The following is a 23,920-nucleotide window of genomic DNA, read 5'->3' on the forward strand; positions in this document are numbered from 1 at the left end:
ACACTGAAGGCTAGCTGAAGATATGTGACATGAATCGACCTAGAGCAAATTGACACATTTATATTATTTTATCAAGCAAAGTCTGGTGGTTTTGAGGGGTGGAGGAGGAGGAGGAAAAATGAATAGGTCATTACAGGCTGAGAAGTTCTTGGTTGAACATGGGATTGCCTAGGCTTAATGGGAGGCTGTGGAAATGAGAAACAGAGAATGGGTCACAGTGCTGCTGGCTTTAATGAGTGTGAAGGACAGCAGGTTCCATTGGAGCAGATGACAGAGTGAAGTGAAAGCAGAGGAAGGGAAATTCTGACCTTAGAGGACTGTGGTAGAGATGGGAAGTAGGGGGTGGAGGTCTGTTCTGGTATCGCCTTTGTCTCCTAGCTTTTCACCTTGTGGTTGTTGTTAGCCAGTCAGCAATATTTATTGACCCATGGAAGCAAATACTTTTACATTCCATTCAGTTTTGATAGATACTCAGTTTCTTACAGGGTAGATAGGAATTGAAGAGGTGGTCATTAAATTACATTTAATACATTGAATTGTAATTAGTAGGAAAATTAAACCGTGACTAGATTGATAGAAAAAAAAAAACAGAAGAAATTAGTTTGTTTCATTGAAGCATAGGCTCCAAGATTAGCAAACTGAAAAATAACTGTATCCAATCTTTCCCTTTGCAAAAGGAATTTTTCACCTTTTTGAGAGCATGTTCTTTAAAGATAGCTCTGAGGGAGAAACCAAGTTATATAATGCTATGGACTCGCATTACCAGATCTATAGAGTTTGTACGTTCTTTTCAAGGGGTATGGACCTGGCCGGCTAGGAGGCAAAAAGCAAATCAGGCTGAGGAGGGGGCTCTTTTTTTGTGACTGTTGGGCTCCACCTGGTGGCCTGTAAGGATCAGCTTTGGAAAAAGCTGTGTCTTCAACACTGAGAAAATTCTGGTCAAGGCAGAGCAAAAGTTAAAGGAATGGAGGAGAATGATCCTGATCCAGGCTTAGGTTACCAAATTGTTCCTTTCCTTGATGAGCACTGCATGCAGTTTTGGCACTTCTTCCAAAGTCGCCATCTTCAACTGCAATTTCTAGTGCACCTTCTTGAAAATATTATGATGTTAGAGGACCTTGGATAACCATCAACCTCCTCTTATACTCATTAAATCCTTTCAGCTTCCTCTTTGCTTTCTTCATATCAACACCAATTCACTCTTAAATTTCAAGACCTTTTCTTAAATAACTCAGTATTGTTGACTCTTACTTCTTTTCTCCATGCTTTTATCTATTTTCACTGATAAAAACACCGTTCCTGAAGTCCCTATTCCTTAAGTGCTACTTTCTGCTGTGTCATAGTACTGAGCCATAAGAAGCGAAAATAACTTGTTCTCTCTCCTGATTATAGAAAATAATACATAAAATATACAGCCAAAGACAAGTGTATTTGCCACACTTCGTTTTTACTTTGTATTGTTGGAAGTTTGGGCCCTCGGTATAGTTGATGTTTGATTGTTCCCCACTTGTACATTCTCAGGGCTGTGATGCCATTATATCTGTCTGCATGGAGTTTCCAACATTGGACCAACATGTATGAGAGCATGTATTTAAGAGTAATAATACGATAGTGGTAATCACTGCAAGAGTGCATGACTGTCTTCTAAATATCGTCTAGTTGTAAGACTAGGAGTTTATAAGAATATTTAGTAGAGGAAAGATGATGAATGGCTGAGAACACTAATCTTGACTATTTAGTGTTCCTGTTTTCTTTAAGGCAAAGAGGCCAATTTGAAGGACTTTCTTGTTATATTTTTTTCTGTCTGTAGCTGGTCCCTTTCCTCAGTACGTTTTTAATAGGCATATCACCCAGGATAGTAGATCTGATGCTTATTTATATAGAATGTTTATATGTCTCCCAAGGCCCCCACCTACCATATGTAGGAAGTTGGGAATATTGTTGCAGTGCCATTCAGATTAATTTTACAGTAGGACTCAGTTGGAATGTCATTCTTTGTGAATGGGAGCAGTATTCATGGAGGAGCTCTAGTGAAGAAAAATTGAAGTGGTGATCATTATAAATAACTCTATGGAGGAAAACTTTCTCTCTTACAACTATTATTGAAATATCAAATTAACAAACATTTCTAAATTTTATTTTTTCCAAATACATACATATTGAATATTTACTGTTAAATTTATTCAAATGTGTACTATAGAAAATGAAAATTTCCCAGAGTTTCACCCCCGGAAACGATCACTATTAAGGTTTTGGTATACATTTGACTAAAATATTGTTTTAAAAATATTTATCAACTTTAATTACAAAGCATATTTCACAGGAAAAAGAATATATGTAACACTTCTATAATTTTTGAAACCTAATATTAAAACCAACCCATGAACTCATGAACCAGATTAAGAAATATAACATCACCAATACTGTTCAAGTTCGCTGTCTGTTCTCCTGTATCCTAAACCATATTTTTTTCCCCAGAGGTAACCACCATCTCAAATATACTAATGAAAATGTATTTAAAAAAATAATTTACCCATATTTATAACCCTAAATGTTATTTTGTTTTGCTTGTTTTTGAACCTTATACAAAATACCGTGTTATATATATTCTTCTATCACTTGCCTTTTTTCATTTAACATGTTTCTAAAATATACTCACATATTTCACTCATTTTAGTCGATAATATTTCCATTTTCTGAAATATACCATAATTTAGCAATGTACATTTGGGTTGAACAGAGGATTTTGCTCCTGCAAACATTCCAGTGCTCATTAACTAAAGTTTTTCTAGACTCTACTTAAAAAGGAAATTACTGAATCATACATAGGTACATGTTTAACTTTACAACTTTCTAGCCAAACCATTCCTAAAGTGATTGTACCCATTTTTAGTCCTGCCAGCAGTGTGTATGCAGTTCCATTGCTCCACATTCTTATTTACACTTGTTAGACTCATTTTTGCCAGCCAGGTGGGTAAAAATAGTGATAATCATTGGGTGATTTTTGTTATTTTTTTCCTAATTACTGATGAGGTTGAACATCTTTCCATATACTCATGGTCATGTTTCCTCTTCTAGACAGTGTTTTCATGTTTTTACCCATTTTTTTAACAGTTAATTTTTTATTTAGATAATTTTGATTACAGAAATTGCAAAAATGGAACAGAGAGTTCCTGTATATCTTTTAACCTATCTTCTCCTTATGTTTACATCTTACATGACCATGGAATACTTATCAGAAGTAAGCAGTTAATCTTGGTATGATACCAAGTATAGGTCTTACTCAGATTTTATCACTATTTCTACTAACATTCTCTTTCAGTTGCAGAACCTGGGTCCAGAATCCCGTAATACAGTTAGCTGTGCCTCTGTAGTCTCTCCAATTTGTGACATTTCTTACTCTTTACTTGTCCTTCATGAACTTTACACTTTTGAAGAGTACTGGCCAGTGATTTTGTAGAACGTTTCTCAGTTTGTGTTTGTCTAATGTTCTCTCATGATTAGATCGAGATTAGACATTATTGGGAAAGATACCACAGAGGTGATGTGCATCTTATCGGGGGCACATAATGTCAGTAAGTAATACTGGTGATGTTCACCTTGATCACCTGGTTAAGGAGGCATCTGCCATGATTCCTAACTTACTACTTTTTTCCCTTGTAATTATTATACTGTATTTTTGGAAAGATTTTTTGAGTCTGTGTAATATTCTGTTTCTGCTTAATTTCACCCATTCATTTTAGCATACATTGGTGCTTTTACCCATTTTTAATTGGGCTGTTTGTCATTTGATTTTTTTGGAGTTAAAAATACATATTCCAGAAAGTAATCTTTTTAGCAGTCACTGATATGGAAATTATCTTCTCTCCAGTTTGTGAGTTGTCTTTTCATGTTATTAATGGTATCTTCTGAAGAATAGATGTTTGAAGTTGTCTTTTTTGTTTGCTGCCAGCATGTAGAATTACAGTTAATTTTTATACATTATCCTATATCCAGCCATCTTGCCATATCCCCTTATTCATTTCAGTACTTGAGATGTAATTTCCTTTGGCTCTTCTATGTAGATAATCACATCATTGGTAAGTAATGAGAGATTTATTTCTTCCATTCTAATCTGTATGACTTTTATTTCTTTTTCTTATCTTGAATTGGCAACTCACAATTGGAGAGGAGGTATTTTCCACACAGTAACTGATAAAAGTTCAGTTTTGAATAAAAGCAATAGTAGCAGGCGTTTTTTTAAATCCTGATTTTTTGATGTGTTAATAAGTTTGCTAATGTGGCAGCTAATTATGGTAGGACTGGATAATTTACTGAAGTACTTATCTTTGAGTTTTATTTGTTTTTGCCATCCTCAGTTTTCTTAGCTTTCCTTTGGCATTTCAAGGAAGAATAGTATGCCTCTCTAATAGGTACAAAGCATTAATTTGTTTATTTACATATTCAGTCACCAACATGTGTTGGACACCAAAGGCATACAAGTCTCAGTGGTACACAGAAATAAAGAAATGTTTATTCTTTTTATGGATGATCCCCCCCATCTATTGATAAGGAAGAGGCATACCTAAAGCACCATGACACAGCTAGAAAGTGGCACATGCAAGAAAGAGGATATAACCAAAGGATAGGGACAGTACTGATGAGGCAGATCCACTCTAGGAGACAGGGATGGCTTCCTGGCTTTGCTGCTATATTCCATGAAGATGTAATGATCTGGGTATATGCTTTGTGGGCCTAGTTCAACATGGAAGTTCTAAAGGGAGCACCTTTAGGATAGAATTATGTTGCCTAAGGAAGGGCCATTTATGGTATTCTTATGCTCTAGAACCCAGCAGTTCCATGTCAGTGTGTAGTGAATACCTCTACAAGATCTATGATGCTAACAGTACTAAGATTTTATTTTTGGTAGTAAGAGCTTTACATTTTCTGTTGCAGAGTGAATGGAGGGAAAGGGAAGTTTGCTTCTCATGGATGATCTTTTTAAATAGTTTGTAGTAGGATGCTTTTAGCAGCAAATTATAAAAATGCCTGACTCAGAGTGACTTAATAAGAGAAAATATTATCTCACATAGTGGGAATTCAAAGGTTGTGCAGCTGCAGACCCAGTAAAGTCAGTGACTGGATGATGTTATCAGGTTGCCTTTTGCTGTCCTCAGCAATCCAGTGGTGGTTTCTCTATGGTTGTGAAGATGGCTGCCAGTATGATTAGGCTACCTGCTTTCTCGATGACATGTGACACAAAAAGGGAGACCCTGTCTGCCAACAATGCTGTTGACTACAGTCACCAGGGGAGGCCATACACTGAATTTATTAGAATAATTAGTATCTGTCACTGGAGCTGAAGGTGAGATGTGTTTCCTGTATGAAAACTAGATTTTTGTGAGGAAGGAGGAAGACAGAAGTGAATGTTGGGTAGCAAACCAATATTGGGCACTCTAGTTTTTGTTATAATTATTTTTTGTATAAGTTTTAAATTAAAAAACCTCCAACTTTGTGATATTAAAGGAAGCTTAGAAAATAGATTTAAAAGTCACTCAGAATCCTCTCTCAAATAATTAACACCATTTGTCCCTTTCAGCATTTTCATAAATGTTTTTACTTAGTTAAATCATACTCTACATACATCTTCAAAATTCTTTTTCTGAAATACATAAAAAATTGAAAAATATGACATGGTTTAGTTTATCATTTATCTGTTGCTTGACATCTAGATTACTTTTACTCCTTTTCTGCTCCAAGATTTTAAAAATAAACTTAATTTTAATTAATTAATTAATAAATAGGAATGGGGTCTTGCTGTGTTGTCCAAACAGGTCTTGAACTCCTGGGCTCAAGTGATCCTCCCACCTCAGCCTCCCAAAGTGCTGGGATTACAGGCGTGAGCTACCATGTCCGGCCCATAAAAATAAACTTTATGTTTCAGAACAGATTTAGATTTACAGAAAATTGTTAAGATAGTACAGTTCTCACCTGCCCCTTCTCTCCTCCTCCAAAACTAGTTTTTTTCTCTTAACCAATATTGATACATTATTAATGGAGGTCCGTACTTTCTTCAAACTTTCTTGTTTTTAAAAATCTAATGTCCTTTATCTATTCCAGGATCTCATATTACATTTAGTTGTCTTGTCTCTTTAGATTCCTCTTGACTATGAGAGCTTCTAAGTTATTTTTGAAGGACATATTTTAATGCAGAATAGGATGAAATGTGGTTTTTAAGAGAATCACCAGATATTTTGACATAACATTGAATCATAGTTGTCCTAAAGCAGCTGTTATCTTTTCAGACAGTAAGCAGAAGACAGAAACTACTTAGAAAGTTGTAACATTTGAACTACATTACATAAAAGGGAAAGTTACTTTCATGATTCATTTTAAATAGAATTTACAATGAAATTAAATTTAAAATATAAAAATAAACCCTTCTGCAAGACAAATACACAATGTAAAAGTCAGTTCCCTAGTAGAATTTGGCTTTGTTTACCTACCAAAGAATTCTGGTTTTCAAGGTGACAGAAGAGTTCATGACTAAGTAGACAGGATAGGATTCTCTTTTCTCTTCTCTTCCCTTCCCTTCCCTCCTTTCCTTTCCCTCCCCTCCCCTCCGCTCCCCTCTTTTCTCCTCTCTTCTCCTCTCCTCTCCTCTCCTCTCCTCTCTTCTCCTCTCTTCTCCTCTCTTCTCCTGTCCCCTCCCCTCCCCTCCCCTCTTTTCTTTTGATGGAGTCTCACTGTGTTGCCAGGCTGGAGTACAGTGGTTCAATCTCAGCTCACTGCAACCTCTGCTTCCTGGGTTCAAGCGATTCTCCTGCCTCAGCCTCCCAAGTAACTGAGATTACAGGTGCGCACCATCATGCCCAGCAATTTTTGTATTTTTAGTAGAGACGGGGTTTCACCATGTTGGCCAGGATAGTCTCGATCTCTTGACTTCGTGATCCACCCGCCTTGGCCTCCCAAAGTGCTGGGATTACCTGTGTGAGCCACCGCACCCAGCCAAGATAGGATTCTTTCTAGGGCATCTAAGGCCCCCAAAGCATGAGCTCTTTCAGCATGCTGATCTGTTAGATTTTTATCTGCCATAAGCTGTCCAGTCTATGCTGCTGTAAAATAGATCTCCAATGAAAGTCCATAATAAATTTATTTAAATAAGGAACTTGAGAAATGTTCTCTGGAACTCGTAAAATAAATGTTAATTACTACTAATAGGAACTTGGAGTCATTGATCACATTTGGAAACCATAACTAAAATATAATTTTGTCTTTATGAGCCATGTTGTAATTTGAGTAAACAAATTGAGACTCTTTGGACTCAGAGTATAACCTGGTAAAACATTGTGTCAGAACTTTACAAAGCTCCAAAAAAGATGAAAAATTTTTTTTCTCCTTAATTTTCTAAAGGTCCAATAACTGGTATGACAGGACTGTTTTAACAACTAATATCAGGTCCATCACTTCACTTGCTTCCTTTTGTCCTCCCTCCTCCTCACCCTCCCACCACTCCATTCATGGATCTAGTGCTCAGCGCCAGTCTTTGTGGAGGAATTTCTCCATCTGTTGGTACACCTCAGTTCATCACTTTGCAGTTTTTCAGAAAGGGCTTATGAGAACTATATTCCCTGAGTTCTTGTATTTAGAAATCTTTATCTTTGAAATCCAGTAACTCCACTAGAATATATTTCATTGGTGATTTTCTGTAATTTTCTTTTCTGAGACTTACCCTTTCTGTAAACCTAAATTTTCTTTATTTCAGAAAAGTTTTCTTAATGATCTTGGAAAATGTTTTCTTTTCTTCATCTCTAGCTCCTTCATTCAGTTATGCCGAAGGAAGGATCTAGAGATGAGGAATAGAAAATGTTTTCTGGCCAGGCGTGGTGGCTCACGCCTGTAATCCCAGCACTTTGGGAGGCCGAGGCGGGCGGATCACGAGGTCAGGAGATCGAGATTATCCTGGCTAACATGGTGAAACCCCATCTCTACTAAAAATACAAAAAATTAGCCGGGTGTTGTGGCGGGTGCCTGTAGTCCCAGCTACTCGGGAGGCCGAGGCAGGAGAATGGTGTGAACCCGGGAGGCGGAGCTTGCAGTGAGCTGAGATCGCGCCCCTGCACTCCAGCCTGGGCGACAGAGTGAGACTCCATCTAAAAAAAAAAAAAAAGTTTTCTATTCCAAAGAATCTTAGAAAATGTTTTCTATTCCTCATCTCTAGCTCTGTATTTCAAGGATGCCTGGAACTCCTTGGTCTGCCTTTCACATCTGTCTGTTTTCTTTGTTATCTTTTTAAACTCTACTTGCCCAGTTTCATTTTCCTCACTTTTCTCAAGATTTTACTCTATGATCCTTATGGCTTTCAAATAGTGTCAGTTCTTCATTAGGTATTTCCAGTATGACTTTCATTTTCTGTGATAGTTTTATCGTTCTTTTCTACTTATTTCCTGAGGTCTAAAAACCTAGTTTTTGTTTCCTTTCATGACTTATTTATTCCTTATGCACTTGCATCTTTGCTTCAAGCTCTTGTTTTATAAAGCTTATATTTTTGGGAGTTCTTGAGAGTATCTTTGGTCATTTCTGTGGTTATATGCTTATAGAGATTGTTTTGTCCTTCTGCCATTTCTTTTTCTTGCTCCTTTTTTTCCTTTTAAATGTGGGGTTTTTTTTAAATAGAATGTTTGGATGGTTCCTTCTACTCTCCCTCCCTGGAATCTTTAAATAGTGAGTTCTTCCTGGACTTTAGTATTATATTAAAAAAACTGGACATTATAAAATGCTTTTTGTCTAAGTTTTTAGCCCCTTTTCTATTTTAGGCATAAGACAATCATTTAGGTCCATATTGTATCCTGGAGGATAGCATTCCAACTTCACTCACTCTTAACTTCAAGGCGAGAATAGTATGGTCACTGTGTTCTAGGTCAGCCTCACAAACACTGAGACTCCCACCACATAGAAGAATTTGTTTCTTTTCGTATTAGTGTAGTTCTCTAATAAACTCTATGTGGTATATCTCATTTTTATACTTCTCCCAGAAGCTATGTATGCTATCTAATTAATGGATGGTTAGTTATTTTATGTAACTTTTAATACTATTAGGTAGAATCAGAAGAAACTGTGTTTTATATGTTAATAAATGGTCATATTGGCAATTTTCTATGCCTCAAAATAATATATTATTAACTTCTTTATATTGTTGTTGCCATTCTTGAATTATTACTTCTGAGTAACCTCTCAGTTGGCTTGAGTTGCACATAAGTTTTTTTTGGAAGGAAAGTACATAGCATATTTTCTGCCTTTTAATATCAGTCAGGGTTCTTGTAGTCTCAGATTCCAATTCAGAGGAATCATAATTATGTCCCCAGAGGTACTAAAACCTTTCAACTGTAGAGATGAGCATTATGTAGGCAAAACTAAATATTTTATGTGTGGGTCTTAAGTGTGATATTGAAAGGCCTGACTCCTCCCTTGCATTCTTTCTTCCCAAACCATGTACACTGCCTGTAGGATGCTAAATCAGAGCACCAATGCATCCTGGAGGATGGCACTCCCCCCTCACAACTGATGCCTCCTGGTTAGTCCAACAGCTTAGTAGTCAGATCATTACGTCATGCCAGTCAGTGAAATGTATGGGCTTTGCTTCTTCCAAAAGGTGAAGTCCTTAATTACAATGTTGAGTGCGATAATAGCTTAAAAGATATTTCGTAAATCTGAGGATTGTGGTGTTTACATAAGCAATATAGGTAGAAGAAATGCAGATAGCAAACCTAGAGTAAGTGTCTCTTTTAGTGGAGGAATTACTGCCTTTCCCATCCTAAAAGAGCTCACTGGATGCGATCTGATGTGAAGTAGTTGGGGGTCCTCCTGGCATGGCTGTGTATCAGGTGCTCAGAGTTGGTTGCTGCTGCTGGCAAGCTAGCATCCTGCAAGAATGGTATTCAGGTCAGCATTAGTGAGAAGTGAATGTTGTGGAGTGCATTTCCTGCTGCCTTGTGCTTTGTTCCTATGTCCCTTGAGCAAGCACTGCAGCGATGGGGACATACACGGGCGCAGGCCATCCTGCCTCCACAGTGGAAGCCTTTCACTGTGCACTCTCATGGAGCACAAATAGTTATACCCTGTCTGGACTCATTTCAGTGGGCCCATTTCATCCACATGTCTTTTCCCTAGATGCCCTTGTCACCAGTACTCCAATCTTTCTTCTTTCAGGTCCCTATCCATCTGGTTAAACTTGTAGTCACTGCCTATCAGCCTATCAGGTTGTCCTTCCTCAGCTAAAGTGGACCACGGACATAGGGCTTGAAGTTCTGCCCACTGGGAGAAAGTTTCTGCTATATTGTCTTTTCAGAGACCATCCCTTACGATGGATTTAATGCTATCGTGTCCATTTATGACTCATGACAATGGAGGGTCAGTTGGAACTAGGCATTCAAGGTACTCAAACCTTTCTGCATCCTCCTTTATATCATGTGTGTGTGTGTGTGTGTGCATGTGTGTGTTCGGGTTCTCTGAATCTTACTCTGTCTGATTAGTGTCCTACTTTTCACCTAAGTGACTTAATGAGACCTTACATTCAATGGTGTAATGATTCATCACCCTTTCAATTTGTTTTTTCTGTCTTAGCCTGGCAGCTACAAGAGATTCAAGATACTTTTTTGTTGGACATACTAAGTCCCTGACTTTCAGTCTTAGAAATGAAGAATTTAGAATGAAGAATTTAGAGATGAAGCATGTAATTCTTTGTTTCTCCCCCTTTTTCTGGCTCTCGAAGCTTCTCACTGTTTCTGTGAGCCCTTTGATATCCTTTCAAGAAATTTCTTTTTTTCTTTTCCAAACAGCAGTGGTCTTTTGTGCTTACAAACAAGAACCCAGACAGACAGTTAAAGACATTGATATTAGGAGACGAATGTAGGAAACAGAACCTCAGGGACCTGTGAGAATAATAAATGAGTTAGATGGGTTGGAAGTAACTCAGATTCCATTAATTTTCAGAATACAAAATAATTTTTAAAATTACTAATTATTACCTGTCATCACCAGAATAAAGTTGTCTTTAAGCTAAACAACATTGTTATAAGTGTTCGTCTTGTACTCACAGTGTTGAATTCCTGTGTCCTTCAAATTTCAAAGGTTGGGATAATAGGTCCCCCATATCTTCAGTTGGAACTTCACTCTAGTGAACACAGGTAATAATTTAGTCATTTTGAAAATTAATGGGACCTGAGTCTTTAATTGTCTGGGTTCCTGGTTACAAGCAAGAAAAACCAACTCTGGTTGGGAAAGGAATTTATTGGGAGGATACTGAAGAGCTCACTGAGCAAAAGACTTGAATGACCTGAAAAGGGATGTGAACTAAGGCAGCTCTGGAAAGCCAAGAACAAGAAGCCCAACCATCATCTTTTATCAGGATTAGTTTGGCTGTAATGCCAGTTATTCTCTTACCAGCACTCTTGCAGGACACCATTTTCACTGGATGCTGCTGCCACCACTGCTATCACGAGAAACCGTTCTAGCTGTCATGAGTGAATCCTAAGCAGCCTTTTGTCTTTGTGTTTCTGTCTACACATTCAAAGTCTTGAGTTGAGGCAGAGTTTAAGTCACACACAGTGTACTGGATTTTGGTTCTCACAGAGTGAGAGGAGGCTTGTATAAAGAGAGGCCAGGCATTATGTAGTAGGAAGCTGGTCACTTCCATGATGGGAATTGTAGTCCTTTGTCCTGCTTATAGGCAACGTGCAATTCTTCCTTTCCAGTTTGTATGCCCCTTCTTTTTCTTGCTTTATGGCATTCACTAGTACCTCCAGTACAATGTTAAATAGTATTGGTGAAAATGAACACTTTGTCTTCTTTCTGCTCCAAGGGAAAGCATTTCACTTTTCACCACTAAGTTTTACATTAGTGCTAGGATTCTCATAGAGGCCTTTAACCAAGTTGAAGAAATTCCTGTTACTCATGTGCTGAGGGCTTTTATCTTAAGTGAATGTTGAAATTTTGTCAAATGCTTTTTCTTCATTTACTGAGATGATTATATGTGTTTGTTTTTTGTTTGTTAATATGTTGTATTGATTGATGTTTCATTGTTGGACAAATCTTGCATTATTTGGTCATGATGTATCACCTTTTTTATATATTACTGAATTCTATTTGCTAATGACCTTGTAAGAAGTTTTAAATTTTCTTTTTCAATAACTGATATAACTTTGTAAGAATTTTAAGTCTATGAGAGGTATCGATCTCATTAATCCTTTGGTTTTGATATCAAGGTACTGCTGTCTTCAGTAAACTAGTTGGAAAGTATGCCATCTACCTCTTTATTCTAGAAGAGTTTATGTAGAATTGGCAATAATTCTTTCTTAAATACTTGGTAGAATTCACCAGTGAAGCCATCTGGGTCTGGAGTTTTCTATGTGGGAAGGTTTCAAACTGTGAATTCAGTTTCTTTAATAGATACATTAGATAAAATAGATAATAGGTAGATTAAATAGGAATATTCAAGTATCAATTTATTTTAATTATCCTAGGCAGTTTGCATCTTTCAAGGAATTTGCCCATTTCATCCAAGATGTTGAATTTATTGTCTTAAAGTCATTCATTATTCCCTTATCCTTTTAATGCTTGTGGGATGTAAAATGGTGTCTCCTCTCTCATTCTTGATATTGGTAATTTGTGTTTTTCCCTCCTTGTTTTTCTTGATCAGTCAGGCTAGAAATTTATCTGTTTTTCTCTTTTCAAAGAATTAGCTTTTGAGCCAGGTGTGGTGGCTCAAAGCTGTAATCCCAGCACTTTGGGAGGCCGAGGTGGGCAGATTGCTTGAGCTCAGGAGTTCGAGTCCCAGCCTGGGTGACGTGGCAAAACCCCATCTCTACAAAAAATACAAAAATTAGATGGGCCTCAGCTACTCAGGAGGCTGAGGTGGGAGTATTGCTTGAGCCTGGGAAGTCAAGGCTGCAGTGAGCCATGATTGTGCCACTGCACTTCTGCCTGGGTGACAGAGTGAGACCCTGTCTAAAAAATAGAATTAGTTTTTTGTTTTATTGATTTGTTTTCATTATTCATTCATTTTTGTTTGTTTGTTTGTTTGTTTTTTTGAGACAGACTCTCACTCTGTTGCCCAGGCTGGAGTACGGTGGCGTGATCTCGGCTCACCGCAACCTCCGCCTCCCGGGTTCAAGCGATTCTCCTGTCTAAGCCTCCAGAGTAGCTGGGACTGCGGGCATGCACCATCACGCCCAGCTAATTTTTGTATTTTTAGTGGAGACGGGGTTTCACCATGTTGACCAGGATGGTCTCAATCTCTTGACCTCATGATCCTCCTGCCTTGGCCTCCCAAAGTGCTGGGATTACAGGCATGAGCCACCGCGCCCAGCCTATTTGTTCATTTTCTATTCATTGATTCTTGTTTCTTCATTATTTCTGTCCTTCTTCTTACCTGGAATCTAATTTGTTCTTCAGTTTTTTAACGTAGAAGCTTAGATCACTGATTTGACACTTTTCTTCCTTTCCGATGTGAGCATTTAATGCTGTAAATTACCCTCCAACCACTATTTTAGTTACTTCTTACAAATGTTGACATGTTATGTTTTCATTCAATTCAAAATTCCCTTCCTCCCTCTCTCCATTCCTTCCTTTCCTTTCTTTTTTGAGATAGCATCTCGCTCTGTCGCCCAGCCTGCAGTGCAGTAATGCCATCTCGGCTCGCTGCAACCTCCATTTCCTGGATTTAAGTGATTCCTTTGCCTCAGCCACCCGAATAGCTGGAATTACAGGTGTGTACCACCACACCCAGCTAAGTTTTGTATTTTTAGTAGAAACGGGGTTTCACCACGTTGGCCAGGCTGGTCTCAAACTCCTAGCCTCAAGTGATCCACCCGCCTTGGCCTCCCAAAGTGATGGGATTACAGATGTGAGCCACCGTGCCTGACCCCAGTTCAATTTTTTTTTTTTTTTTTTTTTTTGGAGACAGTCTCACTCTGTCACCAGGTTGGAGTGCACTGGCATGATCTCGGCTCACCGCAACCTCTGACTCTCTGGTTCAAGGGATTCTCCTGCTTCAGTCTCCTGAGTAGCTGGGATTATAGGCACGCATTACCACGCCCAGCTAATTTTTGTATTTTTGATAGAGACGGGGTTTCACCATGTTGGCCAGGATGGTCTCGATCTCCTGACCTTGTGATCCGCCTGCCTCAGCCTCCCAAAGTGCTAGGATTACAGGCGTGAGCCACTGCACCTGGTCCAAAATATTTTCTAATTCTTTTTTTATTTCTTCTTTAACCTATGGGTTGTTGGATTTCCACATATTTGGGGATTTTCCAGATTGCTTTCTGTTAATTTTTCTCTCATATTTTTGCTGTCTGGCTTTTTGATGTGTTTTATGGGAGAGACCACCCATTTGTGGAGAAAGTACTCTTTTGAGTCCACATTATATGGGAGGAGCCCACAGGTCAGTCTGCAGGCTGCCGAGATCATAGGCTGGTGGGCGGGTGCACAAGTAGACTGGGCTGGTCTCTCTTGACTAGTGTGAGAAATGGGGCCAGCCCTGCTGCCATCACTGCTGCATTCCAGTGGCAAGGCTGAAGATTGGAATTTGTTAAAAGTCTGCTTATGAGGCAACCACCTCCCCTATTCCTCTTTACCACTGTGCACGTAAGAACTCCAGCAGCCAAGCATCTACCCTTATTTAGGAAACAGAACCTTTTTCATAGAAATCGAATAGCCTGAGAGAATGTCCTGATGCCATAGCTAAATTTCTTGCAGGAAGTGCTGAGGGCGGACTCTTGGAGCACCCTGGTAGATAAGTAGACTTGTACAACAGACGAGATGGCCATTTTTGGTCTCCGCAATACCCTCTACAAAGGCAGCCAAGGCCCATAACACATTTCCTGTTGGCTGCCTGTATTCAACGCACAACTTTAGACTTGTGATCTGTATGTGGCATGACAATGCTTATGAGAATAGAGAGCTGTCAATTTGGTAAGGAGTGAGATCTGCCTTCTGAAAGGTGGAACCCTGTTCATAATGTTAGCATTGTCCTGTTAAATGCAATTTTATTTTTAATGGGCCAGTGCCCTGAAATGTGCATGGGTGACTGGTTTATGGATAATTTTAATTTTCTTCTCAGTGGATTTTGTGTTTTCTAACTTCTTTGCAATGAACGTATATTACTTTTGTGTTTAGATAAAATATTTAAAAATTTTAAAGATTAAAAACTGGTAGAGTTGTGAAATAGGAACATCAGAATTAATCTAGTAAGCATGACTTAATGTACAGGCACTCTGAAACTAATGATTTAATAGCACACTGGATTGATCATAATATCAATTTTGACTTCTCTGTGAAGAACAATTGGAGGGGTCCTAAGGAAAGCCTTCTGGCTCTGTTTCTCAAGTCAGAATGTCAAATAAAAAAAGGTGAAATTACACTGTAGTTACAGATTTAACAGAAGAGCATTACTGTGTCTTCTGCTTTCCCCTTGCCAGTGATTTGTGGATGATCATGTTTCTACTGATGGAAGGGCAGGAGATTTTAAACTTTCCCACTACTTTACTTTTAGAGAGGAGACAGGTACCTATGTTCCATTTGTTTGCTAACCCAGTTATTCCATTTCTGTTCTATCCATAGGCAGCTGGCTAAGAGTCTTGGGCAGGCTGGTGAAATTGAGCCTGAAACAGAAGGAATACTAACAGAGTATGGCGTGGATTTCTCTGATTTCTCTTCAGAAGTTCTAGAATGTCTTCCTCAAGGCCTGCCATGGACAGTTCCACCAGAGGAGTTCAGCAAGAGAAGGGATTTAAGGTAAGCACCTGAAACCCTTTAAGAACGTATATCTCCCTTTCTGCCTTAACTTTCCTAGGGGCTAGGCTTAGATGTTTTCATCTTTCCACAAACATTCAAGTTCAGTTCAGTTGGGAATAGGTGCTTCTGTACCACAGTTGGCAAATTATGGCCCACAGGCTAAATCTAGCCTACTACCTGTTTATGTACAACCCATGAGCTAAGAATGGTTTTTACATTTTTAAATGGTTGGAAAAAATTAAAACAAGAATAATGTTTTATGAAAATTATATGAAATTCAGATTTCTGCGACCGTAAAGTTGCATGGAACATGGCCATGCTTATTCATTATCTATGTTGCTTATGGCTGTTTTTTGCCCTACAACAGCCCAGTTGATTAGTTGCAACCAAGACCATATGGCCTGCAAAGCCAAAAGTAGTTACTGTCAGCCTTTTACAGAAAAAGTTTACTGATCCCTGTTCTAGACCATTCTAACTTCAAAAGCTACAGTGCCTATCTTCTCATTGCCATAGATCTGGTCAAGTACAGACTGTTATCTAGTGAGAAGTGCCTTCCTTTAAATGGGCCTCTTCAGGCACAGAGCAAAGGATTCAAGACTTCAGTACTTGGAGCCTCATTTTAAAGCCTTACTTTTAGGTCTGGAATTTGTTGGAAAGTACTTTTGTGGTATTTTTATAACAACATCTTCTTTGAAGATGTTTCTTCATTGTGGGATGTTAGTTCTTTTCTGATATTTCTCTTCAGAATTTGGTTTCAGTACTGGCACTCATTTTGGATGCCACATGGAGATATTTAGAACCAAGAAACTTTTCATACAACCCACTGAGGCTGTGGAAGGTTTTTGCTAAGGTCATCCCATGTCAAAGTCTTTTCCACCACACTTGCTCGCTTCATGCAGCTGAACTTATGACACCTTCAGCTCTGGGTGCCTGTTACCCACCTAGTTTGTGAATACTCCCTCTCTGTACCTTCTTACTATTGTATCTTTTAGTAATTTACTGCCTTTTTCTTTTCTTATTGAGGTTAGGCAAGGAAAAGGAGATGATCATTAGTCCCCTTTCCTACTTGTTAGTATCTCTCATAGAACACATATTACATTTGAAGTCAGTTAACCCATATTGCATTGCTGGATTTTCATAATAACGCCTCTATCACTGAACCCCTGCTAGCACATGGGTGTGTTATCTCTTCAGGGGCTCCGAGGTCTTAGGCCCATAACGTTAACCTCTCTGAACCTTTGTTTTCTCATATACAAATTGAGGGGTTTGTTTTCTGAGGTCATTTCCTGAATCTAGGAATCTATCTAATGATTTAATGGGAGAAGAATGCTAGAATAAATGGTTGAACATTATTGTTTAGTGGAATTTAGTGTAGCCATGCTGCAGTATCTATCAACATTTTAAATGTACCTACTCCGGCACCCCAAACTCTACTCGAAGTGTACAAAAATATATGTACAAGAATGTTCATTGCTGTCTTGTCATAAAAGTTAAACATTAAAGACACTGCTAATGTCCATTAATAAAGGAATGGTTTAGTAACCTGTGTTATGTCAATATGATAGCATTCCTTGCAGCTCTGCAAAAAGGAGCTATATCCATGTTGACTTTCCTAAAAGAATAGCTATAATATATTATTAAGTCAAGCAAGTTTCAAAACAATATGAATATGAGCCTATATTTTGTAAAGTAATACCAAAACTACATAAATATACACATATACATATATGTGTGTATACATATACACATCAAAGTATATATGCATAGAAAAAGGCCTGGAAGGAAATAAACTGTTAACAGTGACTACCATGGAGAGTGGATTCAGTGGAGTGGTAAGGCAACAGGGAAGTGAACTTTGACTTTTCATTTTGCATACTGCCATACTATTCAAATTATTATTATTATTTTTAAGACAGCATCTCACTCTGTTGCCCAGGCGGGAGTGCAGTGGTGCAGTCATCGCTCACTGCAGCCTTGAATTCTTGGGCTCAAGTGATCTTCTGCCTTAGCCTCCCAAAATGCTGGGATTATAAGCATGTGCGACCACACCCGGCTAATTCTTTTATTTTACTTTTGTAGAGATGGGGTCTTGCTATGTTGAGCAGGCTGGTTTTGAACTCCTGGCCTCAAGAGATCTTCCTGCCTTGGCCTCCCAAAGTGTTGGGATTACAGGCGTGAGCCACCACACCTGGTCTAAATCTTTTTTAAAGTAACTTGTATAACTTTAAAAAATTATAAATGTGAAAGTCACAAAATAGAAGTATTCCATTTTTTCTAGCCTTTTAGCCTACTGGTAAATAATAAGCATGTTAGTAGTTATGGGGCCCAATATTGCAGTAAATTCCCCTCTCATGGCTCTATCTTGCCATTTCTTTGACCTTTATTGCCTTCTGGTTTAGACCATAGAATAAGAGGTCCTTAGTGAGACCCTGTCTCTACAATAAATAAATAAATAAATAAATAAATAAATAAATAAATAAATAAAATATTAGCCAGGCACAGTGGTGTGTGCCTACTTGGGAAGCTGGGGTGGGAGGATTGTTTGAGCCTGGGAGTTTGAGGCTGCAGTGAGCTATAATCATGCCGCTACACTCCAGCCTGGACAATGGAACAAGACTCTGTCTAAGGGAAAAAAGAAAAGAAACCTTGCTCTGCAGAAAGCCTTTGTTAAAATATATCTTAAATACACACACCACACACACACACGCGTGCGCATGCGCCCTATGAAAGGATCCAAAGACAGAAGGAGTTTGTAGGGTGCTCTCTGCTATTCATGAAGTAACAAGGATTTTTTAAAAAATTACTTTTGGGCCGGGCACCGTGGCTCACGCCTGTAATCCTAGCACTTTGGAAGGCGGAGGCAGGCAGATCATGAGATCGAGACCATCCTGGCCAACATGGTGAAACCTCATCTCTACTAAAAATACAAAAATTAGCTGGGCATAGTGGTACGCGCCTGTAGTCCCAGCTACTTAGGAGGCTGAGGCAGGAGAATCGCTTGAACCCGGGAGGCGGAGGTTGCAGGGAGCCAAGATCGCCCCACTGCAATCCAGCGTGGCGACAGAACGAGACTCCATCAACAACAACAACAAAAAATTACTTTGGGCTGGGCACGGTGGCTCACACCTATAATCCCAGCATTTGGGGAGGCCAAGGTGGGTGGATCACTCGAGGTCAGGAGTTGGAGACCAGCCTGGCCAACATGGTGAAACCTCATCTCTACTAAAAATACAAAAATTGGCTGTGCATGGTGGCAGGTGCCTATAATCCCAGCTACTTGGGAGGCCAAGGCAGGGGAATTGCTTGAACCCAGGACGCAGAGGTTGCAGCAAGCTGAGATCATGCCACTGCCTGGGCGATAGAGTGCGTCTCAGTCAAAAAAAAAAAAAAAAATTACTTTAACCTTAAAATAGGTTATCCTTGCCCATTATCCTCAGGATTATGTTTCTAAAATTCAAATCTGATTTATTTTACTCCTTTGCATTTAAAATTTTTCTAATGTTTCTTAATGCCTAAAGTAGTAATGTCTGAAGTTTAGAAATTACTACTTTAGGCATCAAGAAGTAATATAGTAAATTGCCACTAATGCTTGTCTTTATTTTAAAACTATACATGAATTTACTACATTGATAGTCTATTATGTACATTATAAACGTAAGTGAAAATAGAAAAATAAAAATGTAATGAGAAATAAATTTTTAAATATTTTCATTTTACTTACGAAAAGTATAGAAAACTGTTTATATAGTAATTTTACTTTTGGTGAAAGCAGTATGGTTGAATAATATTCTTTATTTATTAAAATTTTACTTTAACAACTAATAATATGGAAATTCAGAGATCTGATTCTAAGTTCTGTATGTTTTGGTACTTGGTTTTGATGATTATCATAATTGAAAAGGATATATGTTTAGAAGATGTGAGCTGTGCTTACAAAATCCTAATACTCATTTCTCAGTCCTATTCGCCAATTATATTCCAATTCATTTTGAAATTCAGCTAGTAAATTTCCATCTTTTCTGATGTCAGTTCTTGTGGATTCATTGAAAGGTGCTGCATTTTTAGATTAAAAAAATAGATTTATAATCTCCAGTTACTCTTTAGTTGTTATCTTTAAAAACTAGTTAAAAAATTCAGCCAGGCACATTGGCTCACACCTGTAATCCCAGCACTTTGGGAGGCCAAGGTGGACAGATCACCTGAGGTCAGGAGTTCGAGACCAGCCTGGCCAACATGGTGAAACCCTGTCTCACTAAAAATACAAAAATTAGCCGGGTGTGGTGGTGGGCACCTGTAATCCCAGCTGCTCGGGAGGCTGAGGCAGGAGAATTGCTTGAACCCGGAGGCAGAGGTTACAGTGAGCCGAGATTGTGCCACTGAACTCCAGCCTGGGTGACAGAGCGAGACTCTGTCTCAAAAAAATAAAAATAAATAAAAATAATTCTATTAGGAAGTTTAAGTCTATGGATATGAATGTTTTTGTAGTTTATACACTTACATCATTTTAGTCCCCAAATAATATAACAATGGAAGTATTTCAAAACATCCATTTAAAAAAATGTTATCTTTAAAATTCGAATATGTTATTTTGTTTTCAAAATGCAATAATTTTTTTTTCTTATTGTTAAAATATCACCTTTACCTTGAAGGGACAGATTAAGCATGTTTAATTTTCCTAAAGTATCTGATAGGTAACATATGACTGATAGCCATTGTTTTGAAATTATAATGTGGCTGGAGATGAATTCATATTAGGCACAGAAGAAATGTCAGTGTTGCCATTTTTCTAGTGTTAATGATATTACTAGGAGTATTAGTGGTTTAGTATTATCTTCAATATATGGACCTTTGCAGTAATCTTTTTTTAGCCAGTTGCCTTTTTTTGCAAGGATTAGTTTAGCTAAAACTAGACAATATCCATAAATCCATGTATCTGGGCATGAGTAAAGACCCATTATTTGCACTTGGCAAAAGCATAGGAACCAAGAGTGCCACTGTCATTGCCTTTGTGTTCCAGAATGCCAACTTTTTCATCTGTACACCTCACCTACCACCTGACCCACACATAGTGAGGGTGCCAGGGTTAATTCATGTAGTTATGTAGTGTCAGTTAATTCCTTATTTTTAACACACATAAAGAGAAGCCATAAGTGTGTGGAATGAGCTCCAGTGATGTAGTTGGTTAGCATGCAGTACTGTACAGCAGTAGGTAAGCATGTGGAGGTATTTGGATCTGATAACCTTTTCCTTTTCTTTGACTGGTTTTATGATGGATTCATTCAGTTTTTATACCAAAAATATTTATGGAACACCAACCATGGGCACTGAGGATACAACAGTGAACAAAAATAGATGTATTCACTGTCCTTGTGGAACTGTCAGTTTGGTGGCAGAAGAACATGAATGAAACTATTAAGCAGTAGTCAAATGTGGAATTGTAATGAAGGAGGGGGTGCTTGGTGCAAGTGTTTGTGATCATGTGGTTTCTTCTGCTCTGAGGTCCACTGCTTTCAAAGAGCTGTTAAAAACAGTATTGATTTTCCTAGGAATGTCAAAAGAAGTAGGATTGAGTCCCAGCACATGCTGAAAAATATGTGCTATATTGAATAAATTAATTTACATTTTGTAAACTAATAAAATCAAACCTTTTTCAAACATTTATTTACACATATTGTTTATATATAGTATATGTCATATATGCCGTATATGTCATATATATATATGCCAAGTACTGAGTTAGCCACTGAAAATGCAGAGACAACCAAGGGCCAGCCCCTGTTCTTCAGGGAGACAGATTCGTACTCAGATAAATTACAGCAGACAATGGCAAGTGCTGTAATATAGGTATGAACAGACTGCCAGGGTCATTGGTGCATGAGGTGAGATCTGAGAAATGAGCAGGTATAGAGGCAAATAGAGTGACTAAAGTTGTCTTCATTTTAGTGATAGTCCATGTCTGCAGAAAGGCAGTATGTTCCCTTCAGACTCTAAGATCCTTCTCTAACAGGGCTTGCAAGTCCTATGGTTTGGTCACTTAATCCCCTGTCCTGGGTCATCCTGCCTCAGAGCCTGCAGTGTTACTCTGGCTCTAGCTACGTAAGAACTTCTACATACCCGTTTAGGTTTGGTATTTGAACAATTATATTTGGAACAGAAAAGTTCCATCAATCTTTAAACCTCATAATCCAATTATGTCAGTAAAATTCCAGTTTTTTGGTCCAATGGAATTGGGGTAATATTTTGCAAACTGAAGTTGAGAGAAATAGTGTTTATTTTGAAAAGAAAAATGGTTGGTTAGCAATTTTCAAGAAGTTAGGCTTGCATGAACTCCTAGGGGCGATATAGCCCTCCTGATTGGGGTCACCATTTTTCTGGACCTTCAGCTCTAGTCTCTGGAGAGTCCCTGCTTGCATGGCCTAGACCTGTAGCTGTCTTTAGCAGGGCATCTGAGGCTTTAAAAAAGAAAAGCAACATAAGTACTGCAGAAATTTGAGGATCAGGAAGATAATATGTCCAAGGAAACTGCTTAAAGGGGGGTTGCACCAGAAGCTCAAGAAACCCAGAAGTTATTTCTGAGACTGGCTCCAGTTATTTCAAATTTCATTCATATTGTTTTGTTTCCTTTGTTGCTAAACTGGAACAGGAAACCAAAGCCTAAAAGCTCAATTAAAGTGGAAAATGAAAACCTAAATATTGGAGGGGGAAAATACCACACTAAACCGATTTTTATGTTTCTCCTATAGTTAGTATTATTATGGAAGTTTGAATCATGTCACTTTTCAGTAAAACTATGAGTTTCATTGAAGTGGAGGTGGTTTCTATAGCTTTTTACAAGAGAACTTGTGGGTATCTATTTCCTTACTATTCCCTCAATAAAAAGGAAGCCCAGTGACCTCCACCAGACCATTACAAATGTGAAACTTGGCACTTAAAATTGCTTGCTCTAAATTTTCCAATTGCTTTCTCTCTTTTTTTTCCATTTAATGTCGTCCTGCCAACTAGTGATTTTATTATTATAAACAGGACATTGTATTCACTTTTAAGAAGAAATATGAAGCTGGAGGTAAAATTACAAACTGTAGCTTCTCGGCTGCCAAAATAGAAAACAATGAGCTAAAAATACTAAGCACAGAAAGGGGATTGTGGTAAGAAATATTGAAAAATCTTCAAGATGGAGCTGTTCCAAATAGACAGAAATTTCCTCTCACTCCAGGTAAAACCAACCTTGAAATAGCAACTTGAAAGAAGAGTCATATAATACTAACCTCTTTCAGGTCAACCCTTTTGTGGGAAAGCTTTCAAACATAACTAACATTAAATGACTAATGATCTTGCTGTTCATCAGGAAGTCCAATATGATTAAATTGCCTTTAGAAAAAGGTTCCCCTGGTAAGACAGTGTGGTAGCATTGAAGGAGCGCTAGAAGTTAGTCCTAGTTCTCCCCAGGGCCTAGCTAGGTGATTTTAGGCAAATCAGTTAAATCTGGGGAAGTGGAGAGCCGTGAGCAATTTTATCTTTTGTGAAATGGATTTTTGACCAGATTAGGATTTTTCAAAACATGTTGCTAGGTCATGAATAGGTGTCATGCAGAAAAAGGATCTGTGGGCAAGTATTTTTGGAAAACAGTGGGTTAATAGATTTCTTAGAGTTTCTTCTCATGGATTATCTTGTGGAACTAGTATTCCTTAGAATACATTTTGCAACTTTCTGAACTAGGTATTTCAAACCCCTCTAGCTCTAACAGAGCATGACTCTGTATTTGAAATGTCTTTTCTGAGTTATTTAGAGCTGTCTCATTCTTGGATTTGAAAGAAGATGGTATCCCATCAGTGATTGTCTGCCGCATTTATCTGACAAATAACTATCAACTGTGCCCCACCATGGACCACCCAGGAAAGATAATTACGCAGGAAATTCAAGGGTCGTGCTTTAAATCTCAGTTCTTCGATGGCCAAGGGAACCCCTTCTTCCCTTAGCTGGAGGGAAGCAAGATTAAATTGTTTGGCATCAAATGGGGAAGCTGTCATTGTCATTTGAAACTCCTGGCAGTAGTATTCCTTTCATGTAAATCCCAACTCACTGTGAAATTACAAGAAATGCATAGATAGTAACCAGGATGAATGGGCCCTAAAGTAGATACACAACTGGA

At 38.3% G+C, this 23,920-nt stretch overlaps 1 protein-coding gene across 3 annotated transcripts in view; it reads left to right on the forward strand.

The window, feature by feature from the left end:
- Positions 1-23,920, forward strand: part of DIS3L2 (DIS3 like 3'-5' exoribonuclease 2) — a 368,917-nt gene that overhangs the window by 183,243 nt on the left and 161,754 nt on the right. For all 3 annotated transcript variants that reach the window (XM_063595621.1, XM_003821873.5, XM_063595620.1), the window contains exon 9: positions 15,598-15,771. In XM_063595621.1, the coding sequence (XP_063451691.1) occupies positions 15,598-15,771 (174 nt within the window). The remainder of the gene's footprint in view (positions 1-15,597; positions 15,772-23,920) is intronic.

The sequence above is a fragment of the Pan paniscus genome, chromosome 13 (genome assembly GCF_029289425.2).
Source record: "Pan paniscus chromosome 13, NHGRI_mPanPan1-v2.0_pri, whole genome shotgun sequence".
Lineage (NCBI taxonomy): Eukaryota > Metazoa > Chordata > Mammalia > Primates > Hominidae > Pan > Pan paniscus.